The sequence below is a fragment of the Saccopteryx leptura genome, chromosome 2 (assembly GCF_036850995.1).
Source record: "Saccopteryx leptura isolate mSacLep1 chromosome 2, mSacLep1_pri_phased_curated, whole genome shotgun sequence".
NCBI lineage: Eukaryota > Metazoa > Chordata > Mammalia > Chiroptera > Emballonuridae > Saccopteryx > Saccopteryx leptura.
In genome coordinates this window covers 321,976,584-321,996,337 of record NC_089504.1, presented here as the reverse complement: position 1 = coordinate 321,996,337, position 19,754 = coordinate 321,976,584, and the positions used below count along the sequence as shown (strand labels likewise).

The 19,754-nt window shown below is 40.6% G+C and overlaps 1 protein-coding gene across 4 annotated transcripts in view; it reads right to left on the bottom strand.

Moving 5' to 3' along the window:
• KANSL1 (KAT8 regulatory NSL complex subunit 1) overlaps window positions 1–19,754 on the bottom strand; it is a 217,155-nt gene that overhangs the window by 32,191 nt on the left and 165,210 nt on the right. For all 4 annotated transcript variants that reach the window (XM_066363097.1, XM_066363096.1, XM_066363095.1 and 1 more), the window contains one exon: window positions 654–766. In XM_066363097.1, coding sequence (XP_066219194.1) covers window positions 654–766 — 113 coding nt within the window. The remainder of the gene's footprint in view (window positions 1–653; window positions 767–19,754) is intronic.

Genomic DNA, 19,754 nt, shown 5'->3' with positions numbered 1-19,754 from the left:
TATGCTGATGTCTGCTAACCTAGTGCTTATACTTATTTGTAAGGCTCTTGGTGGACATTACCTCTATCATGTGTGAAAAATGCAGAAGTCAGTAAGTGAACTAAGTAAAGCTCTAGTGATCAAGTTTCTCTGTCTAAAACAGAAACACCAAAAAAGTGAATAAAATTGCAACTGATTAAAAAAAATGAATTTTGTAAATGTCAGTGAGCCACCTAACTAAGAATTATTCTATGAAACTCAACTTTTAGGAATGTGTACACATTTTCACTTGTAGAGGGATTTCTTGAACTTTCATAAATACAGATTTACAAACACAGCCTTTGGGGATTTAATCTGTTCCAGAGTACAGGATTTTATGTAAATACTTCTGAGGAAATCTAACACTAGGACAATCAAAAGGATTCACAATTGTAGGATCTTTAATTTTTCCCCATGATGAGCTATTTTAGTCCTCAATAAGTAAAAAGGAAATACATTAGTATCCTAATTAAATATACTTGCTACAGTTGAAGATACATACAACATTATAAAGTGATAAGGTTTCTGTTTCTTTAAACCAGGGCTAGTCCCGGCTAGGAATAACTAAGAGCTCCAAACTCATCTTTTATAACCCTACTGAGTGAGTGTAAGAAGTAGAAGAGATAAAAACTTACGTGTTAATGACTCCATTGACAGGTCTCAATGTTCCACACGATTTGGTAGACAATGACTCTGAAGGATGACCAGAGGCACCGTGGTTTTCCAGTGGCTGAGAAACAGACTCGATCTGAATAAGAAGAAAAACAAAATTAAAATTTACATCATCAACAACATTCAACTACCGACACCCAACTAGGAACAAGAGGAAATTTAAATATACTTAATTCTGCTTAACTTCACAGTGTATGATGGAAGCCTGTTTCCAGAAAGCCATAAATCGCTTAAAAATACATATATATTTGTGTTAAAAAAACAGAAAAAACTTAATTCCCACATAACTAATCACCGAATGCTATCAGGTAGTAACTATTGTCTTTGGACTATACAAATCAAATATATGCTTAGAATACAGTAAAATGAAAAGAAGAAGGTAGTAAAAATCTGGAACGTTTTAATTTTAGTCTTTTGAAACAAATTATATATTTAGTAGGCTCAAAAGGAATAGGGCTAGCCACGAGATGTCAATCATATGGAATCTCTGAGGCAATAAAAACACAGATACAGTTATCCCTTGGTTCTGGGAATTGTTGGAATACCACAGAATGGCTATGGTCCTTGTTACCTTACACTTGAAATGACTCTCGGAGTGTTCTGAAGTTCTCCTTCCTGCTACCAGTGCCAATATTTTGAGGCTGAAATTCTATTTATCTATATTACCCAATTTCTTTTTGATCTTTTTACCCAAAGGACAAAAAACAAAAAGGATTTGCAGTCCCAAGAGTAGTTGTAAACAAGTATCCAGAAAGGACAAAAGATTGGAAAGCTAATTTAAAAGTTTTAATACAAATTATCAAAAAAGTTAGATCAACGTAATGTATCAATAGGTAAGACAAACCAGTATATGGAATGAGTAAACACTGGGGAAATTGTCCTGTCTTCTTTCTAGATACCCTGTACCTCTACTAAGGTATCACAAATGTCTTGAATAATTACATTAATGATGCCAAAATTATGGTAAATTGGCACACATACTACTTGCCTTAAATGCTATACTGATTTCCTTTTGGAAAGTAATGTGGTATTAAGTAGCAAAAGTTATAAAGATGTTCATATCCTCTGACAAAATATTGTCCTCAATCCTAAAGAAACAACTCAACCAACACACCCCTAAAATCTTATACACAAAAATGTTCCCTGTGATTGATATCAATAATGTAGATGGTTCAACATCTAAAGCAGGGTTATAAATTGTGGCCACTGTAAGTCAGAATATTGAATATAATCATAAAAAACATTTCCTCTTACTTTATGCCAGAAAATTATGTAAAGATAAAAAATACAATCTTCTAATAATTTTGGAAAGGCGTTAAATCAATTTTAAAAATACAATTTGTGGTGACTTTAAAAATCCCAAAGAAATACTATAATAATATGAGAAAGGACTGGAAAAGCTAAAGAATTAAGATTGAGGTTGGCATTAAGTAGCAGATGTGACTCCAGGCATGTTACAGCTATTCTAGATTTCAGAAGTTCTGGTTTAGTTGAAGAATTTTCCTTTGAACATGAAAATGTTGCGACTATGAACTTTTTGCTTGTATACTGATCTTAAGAACTCCCATTTATAATTAAGATTTATTTTGCCTGGCCAAGTGGTGGCACAGTGGATAGAGCATTGAACTGGGACTCAGAGGACCCAAATTGGACACTCCGAGGTCGCCAGCTTGAGTGTGGGGTCGCTGGCTTGAGCATAGGATCATAGACATGACCCCATGGTCACTGGTTGAGCAAGGGGTCACTCACTCTGCTGTAGCCCCCTGGTTAAGGCATATAAGATGAAAGCAATCAATAAACAATGAAGGAGCCACAATGAAGAATTGATGCCTCTCATCTCTCTCCCTTCCTGTCAGTCTGTCCCTATCTTTCTTTCTGTCTCTGTCTTACACACACACAAAAACAGACACACAATTTTATTAAGAATAATGGGGGAGGCCCTGGCTGGTTGGCTCAGCGGTAGAGCGTTGGCCTGGCGTGCGGGGGACCCGGGTTCGATTCCCGGCCAGGGCACATAGGAGAAGCGCCCATTTGCTTCTCCACTCCCCCCCTCCTTCCTCTCTGTCTCTCTCTTCCCCTCCCGCAGCCAAGGCTCCATTGGAGCAAAGATGGCCCGGGCGCTGGGGATGGCTCCTTGGCCTCTACCCCAGGTGCTCGAGTGGCTCTGGTCACGGCAGAGCGACGCCCCGGAGGGGCAGAGCATCGCCCTCTGGTGGGCGTGCTGGGTGGATCCCGGTCAGGTGCATGCGGGAGTCTGTCTGACTGTCTCTCCCCGTTTCCAGCTTCAGAAAAATACAAAAAAAAAAAAAAAAAAAAAAATTTAAATAAGAATAATGGGGGAATTAACTTAAAGGACATCTGTTGCCCTGGCCGGTTGGCTCAGCGGTAGAGCGTCGGCCCAATGTATGGAAGTCCCAGGTTCAATTCTTGACCAGGGCATACAGGAGAAGTGCCCACCTGCTTCTCCACCCTTCCTCCCTCTTCTCTCTCTATCTCTCTCTTCCCCTCCTGCAGCGAAGGCTCCACTGGAGCAAAGCTGGCCTGGGCACTGAGGATGGCTCCATGGCCTATACCTCAGGTGCTAAAATGACTCCAGTTGCAACAGAGCAACGGCCCAGATTGGCAGAGCATCGCCCCCTGGTGAATAAGCCAGGTGGATCCCGCTAGGGCGCATGTGGGAGTCTGTCTGCCTGCCTCCCTGCTTCTCACTTCAGAAAAATACAAAAAGGACACCCGTCAAGATGAAATGTTGCAATTCTTTAACAAAATCTTATTTTCAAACAAATTTGTCTTTCTTACAGAAAGTCTGAAGAAGAAAAAAAAAGTCCCAAGTCTAAAGGGGGGGAAAAAGCGCACAAATCACCAGTAATCACACTACCTACAGACAACTACTACTAAGAGCCTATCTTGTTTTTCATGCCTAAATAATTTTCAGTGTGATTCCTATCGATCTTCTTAAGAGGACTCAAACTTTCCTGGGGGTAATTAAGCCCCCAAATTAAAATTGAAGTCAAAAGGCAAAATATTATTTAGCATAGAAATGTTTGTCAAGAATATAGACGTGTACAGCAATCAAAAGCATGAATGTCAGAGAGGGAATGTACATGGATTTCAGTCCCACCCATACAGGGAATAACTGAATATTTAGAAGGGGTCTGCTCAAAGACCTAGGCATATCCTGTAATCACACCGAGATCCAAAAGCAAGGCATTGGGGCACTTGCATTCATCACTTATTCTCAAATGCAAAGAGCTTAAAATATTAACCCCCATCTGGAAAAGAAATACATAACTCACTAATACATAAAATTTTACTTAGAGCTTCTTCTTCTATTTTTAGAGACAGAGAGAGAGAGTCAGAGAAAGGGATAGACAGAAACAGACAGACAGACAGGAATGGAGAGATGAGAAGCATCAATCATTAGTTTTTCATTGTGCGCTGCAACACCTTAGTTGTTCATTGATTGCTTTTTCATATGTGCCTTGACTGCGGGCCTTCAGCAGATCGAGTAACCCCTTGCTCGAGCCAGTGACCTTGGGTCCAAGCTGGTGAGCTTTTGCTCAAACCAGATGAGCCCGCACTCAAGCTGGCGACCTTAGGGTCTCGAACCTGGGTCCTCCGCATCCCAGTCTGACGCTCTATTCACTGCGCCACCGCCTGGTCAGGCTACTTAGAGCTTCTTAAATGCATTCACACTGCCTTAAGAGAGAGTGAATACTCCCTTATTCTGCAGTCCAAACAGCTGCTAAGACAGAGGGTAGAGAAACATTAACACTTCACAAATATTAAACCCACACACTAATTTAAGCTTAATCATTACTACTGCGGTGGTTTACATCATTATTATTTTCAGGAAACTAAAGCATGAATTACTTAGACATCTGTCATCCAATGTAAAATTGTAAATAGGATGAAAAGCGTTAAGGCTCTCCCATCTACCAAGTACTGTAGGAGTTATACAGAGCACTGGTTTTCAATTGCCAGTCAGTGGACGAGTGCGGGTCCACCAGGGTGGTTAACTCTTTTGTGGATTGGCATGAAATTTCTGCAAGTCTGGCACCAGTGTGTGAACTTGTGGTTGAAAACAACTGAATAGAGCTTCTTTTTATTTTTGAGAGGGAGGCAGGTGGACAGGGAGTGGGGTGGGAGAGAGAGATTGAGAGAGAAGCATCAGCTTGTTGTTCCACTTAGCTGAGCATCCACTGATCGCTTCTCACACGTACACTGACTGGGCCTCGGATGGGAGACCTTGGGGTCCACGATTGAGCTGGCAACCCTGGGATGAAACCAGTGATCTCGGCACTCCAGGATGACACACAATATATACTGCGCCACTGGCCAGGGCTATGTAGAGCTTCTCCTGAGTTTTATATAATGTTCAGATACACACATGAGGATACATGCATCCCATAACCATAAAAAGAGTAAAAAAACTAAAGTGGTAGTAGAGTGCTTCTGTGACCCCCACACCTTTATCCCCACGAAGCAGAGCCCCAGCAGATTACCTTTTGGGGCAATCTTAGAGTTACAGGTAATAACGAAGTTACTGAAGTGATGTCCTCCCCTGATTAAAAGGGCCCACTATACAAAATAAAATGATTAACACAGTAATGAGATTCATATTTGTCATTCTTATACAGGCAGGCATCTGATTCATTACTCTCTAGCCCAGACAAATTGTGACAACCTTTAAAGAAAAGCTAGATAAAATTAAGGTTTTATGGGGTAGATTTTCCGCAGTCTAAGAACCAATGTCCACTGGGTTTATTTTACCAGAACATAGAGAAAGTAAAAAGCTAAACCCTAAAGGCATCTGCTTAAAAATACATACTAAGGCCCTGGCCGGTTGGCTCAGTAGATAGTGTGTTGGCTCAGTGTACAAGAGGTCCCAGGTTTGATCCCCAGTCAGGGCACAACCATTGCTTTTCTTCCCATCTCTCTCCCTTTTTTCTCTCTTCCCCTCTCACAGCTAGGGGCTCGACTGGTACCAGTGTCAGCCTCAGGCACTAAGGACAGCTTGGTGGATTTGAGCATCACCCTCAGTAGGGGGTTGCCAGGTGGTTCTTGGTTGGGGTGTGTGAAGGAGTCTATCTTCCCTCCTCTCACTTAAAATAATAATAATAAAAAATTAAACTCCTGCATTAAAATTAATAAAAAAAATTAAACTCTACTTGCAAGATATTTGTGTATATACCTTTAGTCAGTAAATGCCATGCCATAACTGCCTGAAATATTTTCTTAAATGTACCACAAAGCTGTTTGTCTAGAAAACTTAACTGTTCTGTTTGGGTTAGTTACTGCCTTTCCAACAAACATTATCAAAATGGAAAAAAAAGGGCTAACTGGGTGTAAAGAAACCAGTACACCTTTATCAAATATATATATTCCTTTATCAAAATAAATTAGTTTTTTACTTTATATGAATTATTCCACGTTTCAAGTTCCCCAGCTCAATGATCAGCACAATCTTATTTAAAATCAACAAAATATTGCTGGCCCACAAATAGTATCCTAGTCATTTTCCATGAATCAGCACCATGGCCAGGAAACTGCTAAACTGGGAGTGGAATGCTCTGAAAATTCCACTTCCGCTAAGTTACTTTTATGTAAAATTGGTTTCTAAGTGCCTCACTTTTCTATGTTTGTCATGCTGAGTTTAAATGAAAATCTATACAAATACATGAAAACAATTTTGAATTACTCATTTTTAAAAATTTTAGTCAGAATAATGCTCGTTAAATCCAAAAGCTATTAAAACCTGGTATTTGTATTTACCAACACCACTGAAAATATGCATCTGGAATCTAAAGAAATACAGTAACTGCAAAAAGTCTTATAAATTTTAATTGCTCAATTTATCCACAGTCCAATTTATTTTAAAAGTTCTAATTATTAAGTTGGAGTTTTTTAATACTATGCGCCAAATATTCCCCTGTATTTATTCCCCTGCTTTCTATCTCAAAACACTCACTGGGCCAAGGTACCATTCACTCATCTGTCCCTGGTGACTGCAAAACCTCAGGGAAAGAAAGTTGCTCCTGATTAACCAATGGTAGAAAGATTATATTTAGGATTAAAAAGGAAAAAGAAAAATCACCAGACCAGTTAGTTAGTGGCATAGTGGGTAGAGCGTTGGCCTGAGACGTTGAGGACCCAGGTTTGAAACCCCAAGGGTGCCAGCTTGAGTGTGGGATCATAGATATGACCTCATGATCACTGACTTGAGCAAAGAGTAACTGGCTCAACTGGAGCCCCCTTGTCAAGGCACATACGAGACAGCAACAAATGAACCAAAGTGCCGCAATTACCAGTTGATGCTTCCCATCTCTCACCCTTCGTGTCTCTTTCTCTTGGAAAAAACAAAAACAAAAAAACCAGCTTACATTTTTAGCATGCTTTTCTTCTGAGAAAGCCTTAGCCCTTCACTCCTTATCCCTTTCACTTCCACAAAGTAAGAAAAGGGTAAAGGAACGAGGCTTATTTTACAAATAGAAACAAACACAAATAATAAAGTCATTTGTTAAAAGCCACAGAAGCAAAGCTTTTGCTAAAACGAAACAAAAACCTCCTCAATTTCCTCTTTCTTTTTCTATCTATCTATCTATCTATCTATCTATCTATCTATCTATCTATTTATTTTTCTGATAGACAGATAGGGACAGATAGACAGGAAGGGAGAGAGATGAGAAGCATCAATTCTTTGTTGTGGCACCTTAGTAGTTCACTGATTGCTTTCTCATATGTGCCTTGACCAGGGGTCTACAGCAGACCAAGTAACCCCTTGCTCGAGCCAGCGACCTTGGGCTCAAAGCTGGCAAGCCTTGCTCAAGCCGCATGAGCCTGCGCTCAAGCAGGCGACCTTGGGATCTCGAACCTAGGTCCTCTGCATCCCAGTCCAACGCTCTATCCCTCTATCCACTGTGCCACTGCCTGGTCAGGCTCTTTTCTTTTTTAAATGAATTTTATTTTGCAATGGATGATTAAGGAAGGCCTGTCAGAAGTGAGGGCAATTAAAAAAAAATATTATTTATTGGTTTTACAAAAAGAGGAGAGAGAGGACAGGGAAACAAGAAGTATCAACTCATAGCTGCTTCACTCTAGCTGTTCATTGATTGCTTGTTGTATGTGTCTTGACTGGGCAAGCCCAGGGTTTCACACTGGCGACCTTGGCATTCCAGGTCAACACTCTATCCACTGCACCACAACTGGTCAGGGAAAAACCTTTTCAATTTCAAATCCAGCCTTTTAAAAAATATTTATACAGTAATTACCGTTTGTATTAAAAAGGGGGGGAATATAAGAAAATATACATTTATCTGCTCGTTTGTCCAAAAGAATTATAGGAAGGATAATCCAGAAAGTAATGAAATTTACTGTCTAGAGGTGGGAACAGGATGGAAAGAAGAGAAAAATTAAAACAGGGTAGTAAGGATGATAGCCTTTGTATAGCTCTGAGCCTTAGAACTGTAGTAATGTTTCACAGACATAAAAAATAAATAATAAAGATCAACTAGAGGGTAGTGTAGGGGGTGCGGTGGGGGCACAATGAGGAGAATATTGTAGTAACAAAAGAATCTAACTGTATTACAAAAAAATTACATACATTGAAAGATATGAGGAAGAAAATAGTATAACTTCAGAAAACAGTATTTTGTGTGACAGACACATGACTAACATACTGTCCTATACTGTACTCTGGTTAGTAAATATATTTCTCACAGAGATACGAGTTCACACTTATGAAAAAACTTTATCGTGTGCCAGGATTGAACAGCTAAGTATAAATAAAGAAAGAGGTAGTAGGCTCTCATGTTAGCAACTGATATATATGAACTCATGGTTTTTAACATATACACAGATGGGTAAAGAAATATAGATGTGTGTGTATATGCATGTGCTAACATATACATACATGTTTTGTCTGACACCAAGTAGCAATGAATACAATTAACATGATACAGTCCCAGACAGGTTTTATTTGAATTTCACTCGTTTTCTCACTAGTGTCCCTATTTGGTCAAAAACCACACATCGCTTTTAGTTGGTTTTGAAACCCTGTTCTCCAAAAAAAGGAACCAGGGCTAGACCAGGTAAAAGACAAAATGAACCTGGAATATCTTGTAGTTCCAAAAAGTGAATGCTCAAAAAAGAGACGAGAGAAGCATGTTGTAAGGACATAGGAGCCAATCTGAAGAAGGTCCTAATGCCAAAAGCTGAGACAACTGGAGCAAATGAATGAATAATAGTAAGAGACTATAATCCATAAAATAAAAAATCACGAATCCATTCTGATATAAACAACTGAAATGACTAAATGAACAAATGCATAAGGAACAAAGGACAGCTCTTCCTAACAGAATTACAATTAACAAATGTAGAAAATAGAAAATCACCACTTAGTACACACAACAATAATAATGGTTGCAGGCAAAAACTTCTAGTGCATGATAAAATTGTGAATTAAAGTATGATATAATGAAGCATCAGAATATTACATAGTAACTCTCCATGATAATTATTCATTGCAAAGGGAAAAACTTCACAGTGGAGAAACCTGGCAGGCACCACCTTAACCAAGAGAAATAAAACATCACTTCCAACATCATGCACCTCCAATATGGTGCTGAGAAGGGCCAAGTTATCATTTTTGTGTTATTACTACAAAAAATGCATAACCTCTAATGACAAAACATTGGGGTAACTCCAACTTGAGGAACATCATACAAAGTGACCAAAATAACTTGTGTTAAGGTCCTGAAAAGATAAAGACCAAGGAACTCTGACAGATTGGAAGAGACTTGAAGAAAGATGACAACTAAAAGCAATGTGTGATTTTGGACCAAATAGGGATATTAGTGAGAAAATGGGTGAAATTGAAATAAAACCTGTATTGGACTGTCTCAATGTTAATTCCCCACTGTGATCACTGTACAATGTTATGCAAGCTATTAATAAGTAGAGGAATCTGGGTGATGACTATATGAGGACTTTGTATATTCAACTTTTTTAATGTTTACATTCTATTTGTTCATTTTGGGGGGAGGGGGGAGGGGGGAGGGGGGAGGGGGAGAGGGAGAGGGAGAGGGAGGAGAGGGAGAGGGAGAGGGACAGAGAGAGGGAGGGGGAGATAGAGGGAGGAGAGGGAGAGGGAGAGAGAGGAAGGGAGGGGGAGAGAGAGGGAGGAGAGGGAGAGGGAGAGAGAGGAAGGGAGGGGGAGAGAGAGGGAGAGGGAGAGGGAGAGGGAGACGGAGAGGGAGAGGGAGAGGGAGAGGGAGAGGGAGAGGGAGAGGGAGAGGGAGAGGGAGAGGGAGAGGGAGAGGGAGAGGGAGAGGGAGAGGGAGAGGGAGAGGGAGAGGGAGAGGGAGAGGGAGAGGGAGAGGGAGAGGGAGAAGGAGAAGGAGAAGGAGAAGGAGAAGGAGAAGGAGAAGGAGAAGGAGAAGGAGAAGGAGAAGGAGAAGGAGAAGGAGAAGGAGAAGGAGAAGGAGAAGGAGGAGAAGGAGAAGGAGGGAGGAGCAGGAAGTATCAACTCCCATTTGTCCCTTGAGAGGGAGAGGGAGAGGGAGAGGGAGAGGGAGAGGGAGAGGGAGAGGGAGAGGGAGAGGGAGAGGGAGAGGGAGAGGGAGAGGGAGAGGGAGAAGGAGGGAGGAGCAGGAAGTATCAACTCCCATTTGTCCCTTGACCAGCCAAGCTCAGGGTTTTGAACCAGCAATCTCAGTTATCCACTGTGTCACCACAGGCTAGGCCAACAACTTTTATTTTTATTAGGTCTAAAATGTTACCTTTTTTTTTTTTAAGTGAGAAGAGGGGTGATAGAAAGACTCCCGCATGCACCCCATCTAGGATCCACCTGGCAACCCCTGTCTGGGGCTGATGCTTGAATCAAATCAAAAGACCTATCCTCAGCACCTGAGGCCAACTGGCTGTGAGAGAGAAAGAGAGAGGGAGAGAGAAGCAGATGGTCGCTTCCACTGTGTGCCCTGACCTAGGATCAAACCTGGGACATCACATGTTGGGCGCTAAAGCTCTACCACTAAGCCAACTGGCCAGAACCTAAAATAATTTCTTTTAAAAAGTTTTTACACTGCATCATAAAAATGTACTTGCAGTCCCTTGATAATTTCAGGTTCTCTAAAGTCTTTTTTTACATTATACACGCAGTAACACCCTCCCTGCAAACTCACACCCACATCACCCTTCAACAAATCCACAGAACTCAGCGTAAGTACATTCTTCCTTATAAAGCTACCTTTTTCTTGACCTCCCTTATTAAAAGAACCAAGAATTCTTCCCCCTAAACTCCCCAACTGTATATTTGTTGGAAGAATCCTAAGCCCTCAAGGGAAGATACTTGGATTCTGTTGATAGATGTTACCTAGACACAGTGTAGTCTGGAACAACAATCGAGATTTTTATGAAGTGTTTATTGTGGACCAAACACTGTTATAAGACTAAGAACTTGTGCCTGACACAGTAGATAGAGCATCAGACTGGGAAGTGGAGGACCCAGGTTCAAAACCCCGAGGTTGCTGGCTTGAGCACGAGCTCATCCGCTTTGAGCAAGGCTCACCAGCTTGAGCCCCTTGAGCAAGGGGTCACTCGGTCTGCTATAATCTCCCTGCACCCCGTCAAGGCACATATGAGAAAGCAATCAATGAACAACAAGGTGCTGCAATGAAGAACTGATGCTTCTCATCTCTCTCCCTTCTTGACTGTCCTGTCCCTGTCATCAAAGGAAAAAAAAAGACTAAATACGTGTATTATTATTCCTACTTTACAAGAAGGTGTGGGAAGTGGGGGGGGGGGGGGGAGAGTAGTTTTTTCCCCTCTCTTCTTTTCCAAGTGAGAGAGGGGAAGATAGACTTCCTCATGTGCCCCGATCCAGCTGTTAACTCCTGTCTTGGGGCCATGGTTGCAACTGAACTATTTTTAGCACCTGAGGTAGAGGCTCCACAGAGCCATCCTCAGTGCCCGCAGCCAAATGTGCTCAAATTAATCGAGCCATGGCTGTGAGGGGGGAAGAGAGAGAGAGAGAGAGAGAGAGAGAGAGAGAGAGAAGGAGAAGAAGAAGAAGGAGAAGGAGGAGGAGGAGGAGGAGGAGGAGGAGGAGGAGGAGGAGGAGGAGGAGGAGGAGGAGGAGAGGGAGTGGTGGAGAAGCAGATGGTCACTTCTCCTGTGTGCCTTGACCAAGAATCAAACCCAGGACATCCACATGCCAGGCTGAGGCTCTACCACTGAGCCATAAACATATCTTTCTATAAATGTCTATTGGGTCAAGGTGGTTAGCTGTGTTATCTGGATCTCTTACATCCTCATGGATTTTATTTAGTAAGTCATTCTATCAATTACGAAGTGAGTGCTTCATGCATTCTAAGTACCCATCTTTTTTATTGCCTTCTTGACAAACAGACCCCGTTCTCACTGTAAAATGTCCTACTTTATCTCTGGTAATATTTTTTGTCTAAAAAATGATTTTAATGCCTAACCAGGTGATGGCGCAGAGATACTGAGGACCTAGGTTCAAAACCCAAGATCACAGGCTAGAGTGCGGGAGGGGTTGCCAGTTTGAGCATGGGATCATACACATGATCCCACAGAGATGACACCATGGTTTCTGGCTTGAAGCCCAAAGTTGCTGGCTTGAGCAAGAGGTCACTGGTTTGGCTGGAGTGCCCTTGGTCAAGGCATGTATTAGAAGCAATCAATGAACTAAATAAAAGTGCCACAACTTTGAGCTGATACTTCTCATCTCTATTGCTTCCTGTCCATGTCTCTGTTTCTAAAACAACAAAAACAAAAAACCACAAACAAAACCTCTATTTTACTGACATTAAAACACCCTCAATTAACTTTCTTATGCTTGCTGTTCATGAAATATATATTATCTTTTCCTGTCCTTTTATTCTCCATCTGAGTTTCCAGTTGGTTATCATTTGCCTTTAGCCTAAAGAAATTTAAGTAAGGATATTCTGCCAACAAATTATCTCAGCTTTTCCTTATCTAAAAATGACTGTCTTAATTTTCAAATAAAAAATATTTTTGGCCTGACCAGGCGGTTGCCAAGTGGATAGAGCATCGGACTGGGATGCGGAGAACACAGGTTCGAGACGCTGAGGTCGCCAGCTTGAGTGTGGGCTCATCTGGTTTGAGCAAAGCTCACCAGCTTGGACCCAAGGTCGCTGGCTTGAGCAAGGGGTCACTTGGTCTGCTGAAGGCCCGCGGTCAAGGCACATATGAGAAAGCAATCAATGAACAACTAAGGTGTTGCAACGAAAAACTGATGATTGATGCTTCTCATCTCTCTCTGTTCCTGTCTGTCTGTCCCTATATATCCCTCTCTCTGACTCGCTCTGTAAAAAAAAAAAGAAAAATATTTTTGCTGTTATACACTGTTAAGTGGCACCTTTCCCATTTAAGTATCTCATTCTATTGTTTCTGATGTCACTAATCCTTATCAATGCACTTATATGAAATATACCTTTCTTCCCTCCTCTGGCTACTTCCAAGATTCTCTTCACCAGATTTTCACCCAATCATATTTCTCATGCTTACTATTTTCTGAATTTCTTGAATTTGTAAACTGACCGTTTTCATTCAGATATCCAGTCATTATTTCCTCAAAATTTTTTTCCTGTACCATTCTCTCTCCTCCTTCTGGAACTTGAACTATATCTATTTCCTGTTTCCCCATGACTAGGTTCATTCCTGAACATTTTCTACATTCAGACTTTCCATTCTCTGTATTGAGTAATTTCTACTGACCTGTTGCATCATGTTCACTGACCATTCCCTTCTATAGTTTTCAATCTGTTCTTAAATACAGTAGATCTGAATACTGAACTTTTCAATTCCCCCACGTTGACTCATTACCTTTTACTAGAAATCTTCAAACATTTTTATTAACTGCTTTTAGTCTTTATTTCCTAATTCCAGCCTCTGAGTTATTTCAGTACCAGTTTATACTGACTACCTTTTCTCATGACTAAGGGTCACATTTTCTTATTTATTAATGTCTTATGTTCTTTTTAAAATTTTTTATTGATTGATTTAGAGAGAGAAAGGGAGGCAGGGAAGGAAAGGCTGAAAGAGAGAAAGAGAAAAAGAGAGAGAAAGAGAAAAAGAGAGAGAAAGATCGATTTGTTGTTCCACTTATTCATGCATTCATTGGTTGATTCTTGTATGTATCCTGAGTAGGGATCGAACCTGCAACCTTGGTGTGTCTGAATGACACCCTGAGCTACATGGACCGCTAAGGCTGTTCTTTTTTGTTTATTAATATGTCTTAATTTTTTATTATATACAGGCATTGTATATGATTTAATGTAGAAAATTTGAATCCAGTTTATTTTTACTGAAGTGTGTTAATTTTTTGGCTTAGCAAGCAAATTTTAATTGGTTAGAAACCAACTGAACATAGATTTTGTGGAACTGGTTTTACACTTTCATAGAAACAAACTGTAGTCTATTTTGGATTTGTCCTTAATCTTCTGGTGACTTCCTTAGTCCTGGAAAGTCTATAAATCATAAAGCATGAGTCTTACTTGGCATCAATGTAAGGCCCAAAATGTTTACCAAGTCTTGTTGGGATTCAAACTCTAAATTCTATCTTCCTTGCAATGGGTAGCCTACGAGCTATTACTTTCTACTAGGCTCTATCAAATCTTCCCTGATGTGCAGTTGAGGGCTTAGATTAAGATCTGAGAAGGATTTATATAAATTGTGGGGCCCAACACTACCCAACATCCACAACTCTCTCTCTGCAACTATTCTCTCCTTCAATTTCTATATAAGCCAATCAATGACACTGTGTCTCTCTTAGGTTCCAGATACGCTGTGCCACAGGTATAAAGGAGGCCTCGTCTTTAAGAATATTTTTTTGTCTGAAATTGTTGATTTTCTTTGGTACTTTTCAAATGCATTCTTCACATACCTAGTAACATGCAGGCTCCAAGTTGGCTCTTTTTTTACTCATTCCTCGTTCTTAATTGGGGAAAACAAACTATTATTTATTTGAGAGGGAAGAGAAGGAGAAAAAAGAGGTAAAGGGCATGTTTCAGCACACTGGAGAACAATTCTCAAAGATTTTTTTAAAATCCCTTCTTTCCAGAAAACAAACCTTTGTTAGGAAAGGTTTTTATTTCCTATCAGAATTTATTACTGCATAGTTAATTAGCAGCTACAAAGCCAGGGGCCCTTAGTGTCTCTCTTCTCCTCTTACCTTTCGAACTATGAACTGTCTTTCAATTAGAAGTCAGGCTGAAGGAGTTTAGAAGGGGGAAGAGGCATTTTCCTAGATCTTCCCTACCTCTCCCCACTATTCTGTGGCATAAAAACAGACATCCCCCCCCCCAATCTCAGGCAATATACTTTGCTTGTCTCAGTGGCTCAAAAAGGCTAACCCATACATCCAGTGTTGTTGATCACAGATTGGGCCTCTTTAGAATAACTTAGTTTCAGGGCCCTGGCCAGTTGGCTCAGTGGTAGAGCGTCGGCCTGGTGTGTGGAAGTCCAGGGTTTGATTCCCAGTCAGGGCACACAGGTGAAGTGCCCATCTGCTTCTCCACCACTCCCACTGTTGCTTCTCTCTCTCTCTCTCTCTTTTCCTCCTCTCCTGCAGCCATGGCAATATTAGAGCGAGTTAGCCCTGAGCACCGAGGATGGCTCCATGGCCTCCACCTCAGGCGCAAAAAAGTGGCTCCGGTTGCAACAGAGCAAGGGCCCCAGATAGGCAGAGCATCACCCCCTCGTGGGCTTGCTAGGTGGATCCCAGTAAGGATACATACGGAAATCTATCTCTGCCTCCCCTTTCTCATTAAAATAAATAAAAATAATAACTTAGTTTCAGTAATATCTGTACTGTGCTCATAACCAAAGCAGACATATATAGTTAAAAAAAAAGTCAGCCCTGGTGGGTTCGCTCAGTGGTAGAGCATCAACCTGGCATGTGGAAGTCCCAGGTTCAATTCACGGTCAGGGAACACAGAAAAAGCAACCATCTACTTCTTCTCCCCTCCCCCTTCCCTTCCCACAGTAATGGTTCGACTGATTCGCGTACGTTGGCCCTGAGGATGGCTCTGTGGAGCCTTCACCTCAGGCGCAATAAAAATTGCTCAGTTGTGAGCATGGCCCCAGATGGGTATAGCATTGGCCCTAAACAGGGGTTGCCAGGTGGATCCCAGTCAGGGCAAATGTGGGAGTCTATCTCCCCTCCTCTCACTTAAATTTAAAAAAATTCATTTTTTCATCCAATTTGGAAACGAGGCAAAATATGATTATGTGTCCCTTCTCTGTAACACTGGAACATTATCTAACAAGCCTACCAAAAGACCGTATGACTCTTCCAAACTGAGGAACGAAATAGAAGCAGAGGTGGGGTCACAGGAAGCAGAGAGACAGCTGTCAGAGGGAAGAGGGATGAGGGGATGGGATCAGAGAAGGTGAAGGGATTAGTGAAATTATATATATTTAACACACAGATACAGATAACAGGACAGCAAATCCCAAAGGGAAGGGGGGTGGAGGAACAATGGAGTACAAGGGTTAGGGGTGAGGGAGTTATATTGAATGGAACAGTTGAATTCATGTTAACACAAATTAAAATTAATAAAAAATTTTACAAAATCATGACTCTCCATAAATTATTTAACTTTGTTTAACTTACTATTTATAAACATTAATGAGTTCAAATTGATTTGTGTCTAATTGAAAACATAACTTCAAAGGTTATGGCTGTATTAGTCTATAAAATATTTATAAAGTTTGTATACTGCTGTGTATCTTATTCCAGCCTTCTTCCTTTCAATGACCACATATACCAGTGGCAGTCAACCTGGTCCCTATCGCCCACTAGTGGGCGTTCCAGCTTTCATGGTGGGCGGTAGCACAGCAACCAAAGTATAAATAAAAAGATATAGATTTACCTATAGTAAGTTATTTTATAGATTTATTCTGCCAAACTTAGCGAAAATCCGACATAAAGTACTTGGTAAGTAATTATTATTATATGCTTTAACTTGCTGTAACTCTGCTTTATAAATTTTATAAAGTAAAGTTACTTCTCTACTTTATAAATCACCATTACTGTGGAACTGGTGGGCGGTTAGAAAATTTTACTACTAACAGAGATACAAAAGTGGACGGTAGGTATAAAAAGGTTGACTACCCCTGATATATACAAATCAGTATCTGGCAGCAAGATACAGTTAGCAATTATGCCAACACTCCCACCTTAATCAGTTATTCTGTATTTCTTTGAGAATTATGTCTAACTTCTTGAAACTGTATTTTGACAGTTTAAAAAAAAAATCCTCTTTGATTTTTCTGTTGTTGTTAATCCCAGTGAGGTTCAGAAATGGAAATATAAAAATAAATACAACAGGCCCTGACTGGTTGGCTCAGTGGTAGAGCGTTGGCCTGGCATGCAGAAGTCCCGGGTTCGATTCCCTCCCAGGGCACACAGGAGAAGCGCCCATTTGCTTCTCCACCCCTCCCCCTCTCCTTCCTCTCTGTCTCTCTCTTCCCCTCCCGCAGCCAAGGCTCCATTGGAGCAAAGATGGCCCGGGCGCTGGGGATGGCTCCTTGGCCTCTGCCCCAGGCACTGGAGTGGCTCTGGTCGCAGCAGAGCGACGCCCCGAGGGGCAGAGCATCGCCCCCCTGGTGGGCGTGCCGGGTGGATCCCGGTCGGGTGCATGCGGGAGACTGACTGTCTCTCCCCGTTTCCAGCTTCAGAAAAATGCAATAAATAAATAAATAAATAAATAAATACATACATACATACATACATACATACATACATACAACATAACAAATCAAAAATACCTGACACAATTATCTTTAAAGCAAATGTATTCAAATTGGAGGAGTGGGGGCAAAAAAGCACAATGAATATTTCCTTTTGGAAAAAAAATAAAAATGGAAAACAAGATAGTTAAATATGAGTATGAAAATTTACAACTGCCCTTGCCAAATATAACCTAAGATATTTTAAAGCAAAATTGAGAAATCAAGGTATAAATCACTTTTCAAAGCACAAGCTACGGCCTGACCTGAGGTGGTGTAGTGGATAAAACGTTGACCTGGAACACTGAGGTTGCCTGGTTCAAAACCCTGCACTTGTCCAGTCAAGACACATATGGGAGTTGATGCTTCTTGCTCCTCCCCCCCTTTCCTTTTCTTTCCTTCTTTTTCTTCCTTCCTTCCTTTCTTTTTCTTTCTCCTCTAAAATGAATTAAACAATTTTAAAAACAAAACAAAACTCAAGCTACATAACAAAATGACAATTAAATATTGCCCTCCTATAATGAAAAACTTTGCCTACCAACTCACATATTAGGCACACTGCAAATATCTGACATTTGAAAAATGAAGTACCTTAAAAAAATGAAGTCATTTAATGTCTTTTAAGGAATATATGCTTTGCAGCCCACCCACCAATACAATAAACCAGTGATTTTCAACTTTTTTCATCTCATGGCACACAAACTAATGACTAAAATTTTGTGTAACACTTAAAATGTATTTTTTGCCTATTTGACAAAAATAGAATTTTGATTCATTGACACTGGAGGGCTACTGTTGTGTTGGCTGTTGTCATTTCTTTTTATTTGACAATCTAAGGGAAACGAGATGTGTGTCCCTGACTAAACAGTCAGGTATTGCATGATTTTAAAATTCTTGTGAGGACATCAGAAAAATGGCGCCGTGAGGAACGCTCCCGACACCTCTCCCAAAAATTTCAACAAGCTCTTCAACCAGTGACAGAAAAATCTATCCTTGGAGCATGGGGAAGTCCCACACACTGAACACAAAGTGCTATTAACAAAACCACCTTCAGATGCCATTAAGGAAAAGGAAATCGAATATCATGGATACAAAAGACAGAGATGTAACACAGATAGATGAGGAAAAATCTATGGGGAATTTTTTTTTTTTTTTTTTTTTTGCAGAGAGAGTCAGAGAGAGGGATAGACAGGGACAGACAAGCAGGAACAAAGAGATGAGAAGCATCAATCATTAGTTTTCGTTGTGCATTGCGACACCTTAGTTGTTCATTGATTGCTTTCTCATATGTGCCTTGACGTGGGCCATCAGCAGACCAAGTAACCCCTTGCTTGAGCCAATGACCTTGGGTCCAAACTGGTGAGCTTTTGCTCAAACCAGATAAGCCCGCACTCAAGCTGGCGACCTCAGAGTCTCGAACCTAGGTCCTTCCTCATCCAGTCCGACACTCTATCCACTGCGCCACCGCCTGGTCAGGCTGGAAAAAAAGTTTAATATATTGGAAACCTTGAAGCTAAATGACAGAGAATTTAGAATAGAAATCCTAAAAATATTCAGATATACAAGAAAACACAGAAAGGCAATTTAGGGAGCTCAAAAAACAACTCAACGAACACAAAGAATATATTACAAAGAAAATTGAAACTATAAAAACAAATCAAACAGAGATGAAAAACTCAATTCATGAACTGAAAAACGAGGTAACAAGCTTAGCTAGGCCAGATAGAAGGTAGGATTAGTGATATAGAAGACAAGCAACTTGAGGCACAGCGGAGAGAAGAGGAGAGAGACTCAAAAATTTAAAAAAAAATGAGAAAGCCCTACAGGAATTGTCTTACTCCATCAAAAAGAATAACATAAAAATAATAGGTATACCAGAGGGAGAAGAGAGAGAAAATGGAATGGAGAACATATTCAAACAAATAATAGACCAGAACTTCCCAGCCTGTGGAAAGAACTAAAGCCTCAAATTCAAGAAGCAAACACAACACCGAGTTTTCTTAACCCCAACAAACCTACTCCAAGGCACATCATAATGGAATTGGCACAAACCAACGACAAAGAAAAAATTCTCAAGGAAGCTAGGGAAAAGAAGAACACAACATATAAGGAAAGGCCTATTAGATTATCATCAGATTTCTCAGCAGAAACTCTACAAGCTAGAAGAGAGCGAAACCCAATATTTAAGTTCTGAAAGAGAGGAACTTTCAGCCAAGAATACTATACCCATCAAAGCTATCCTTCAAATATGAAGGAGAGATAAAAACATTCACAGATACAGAAAAGAT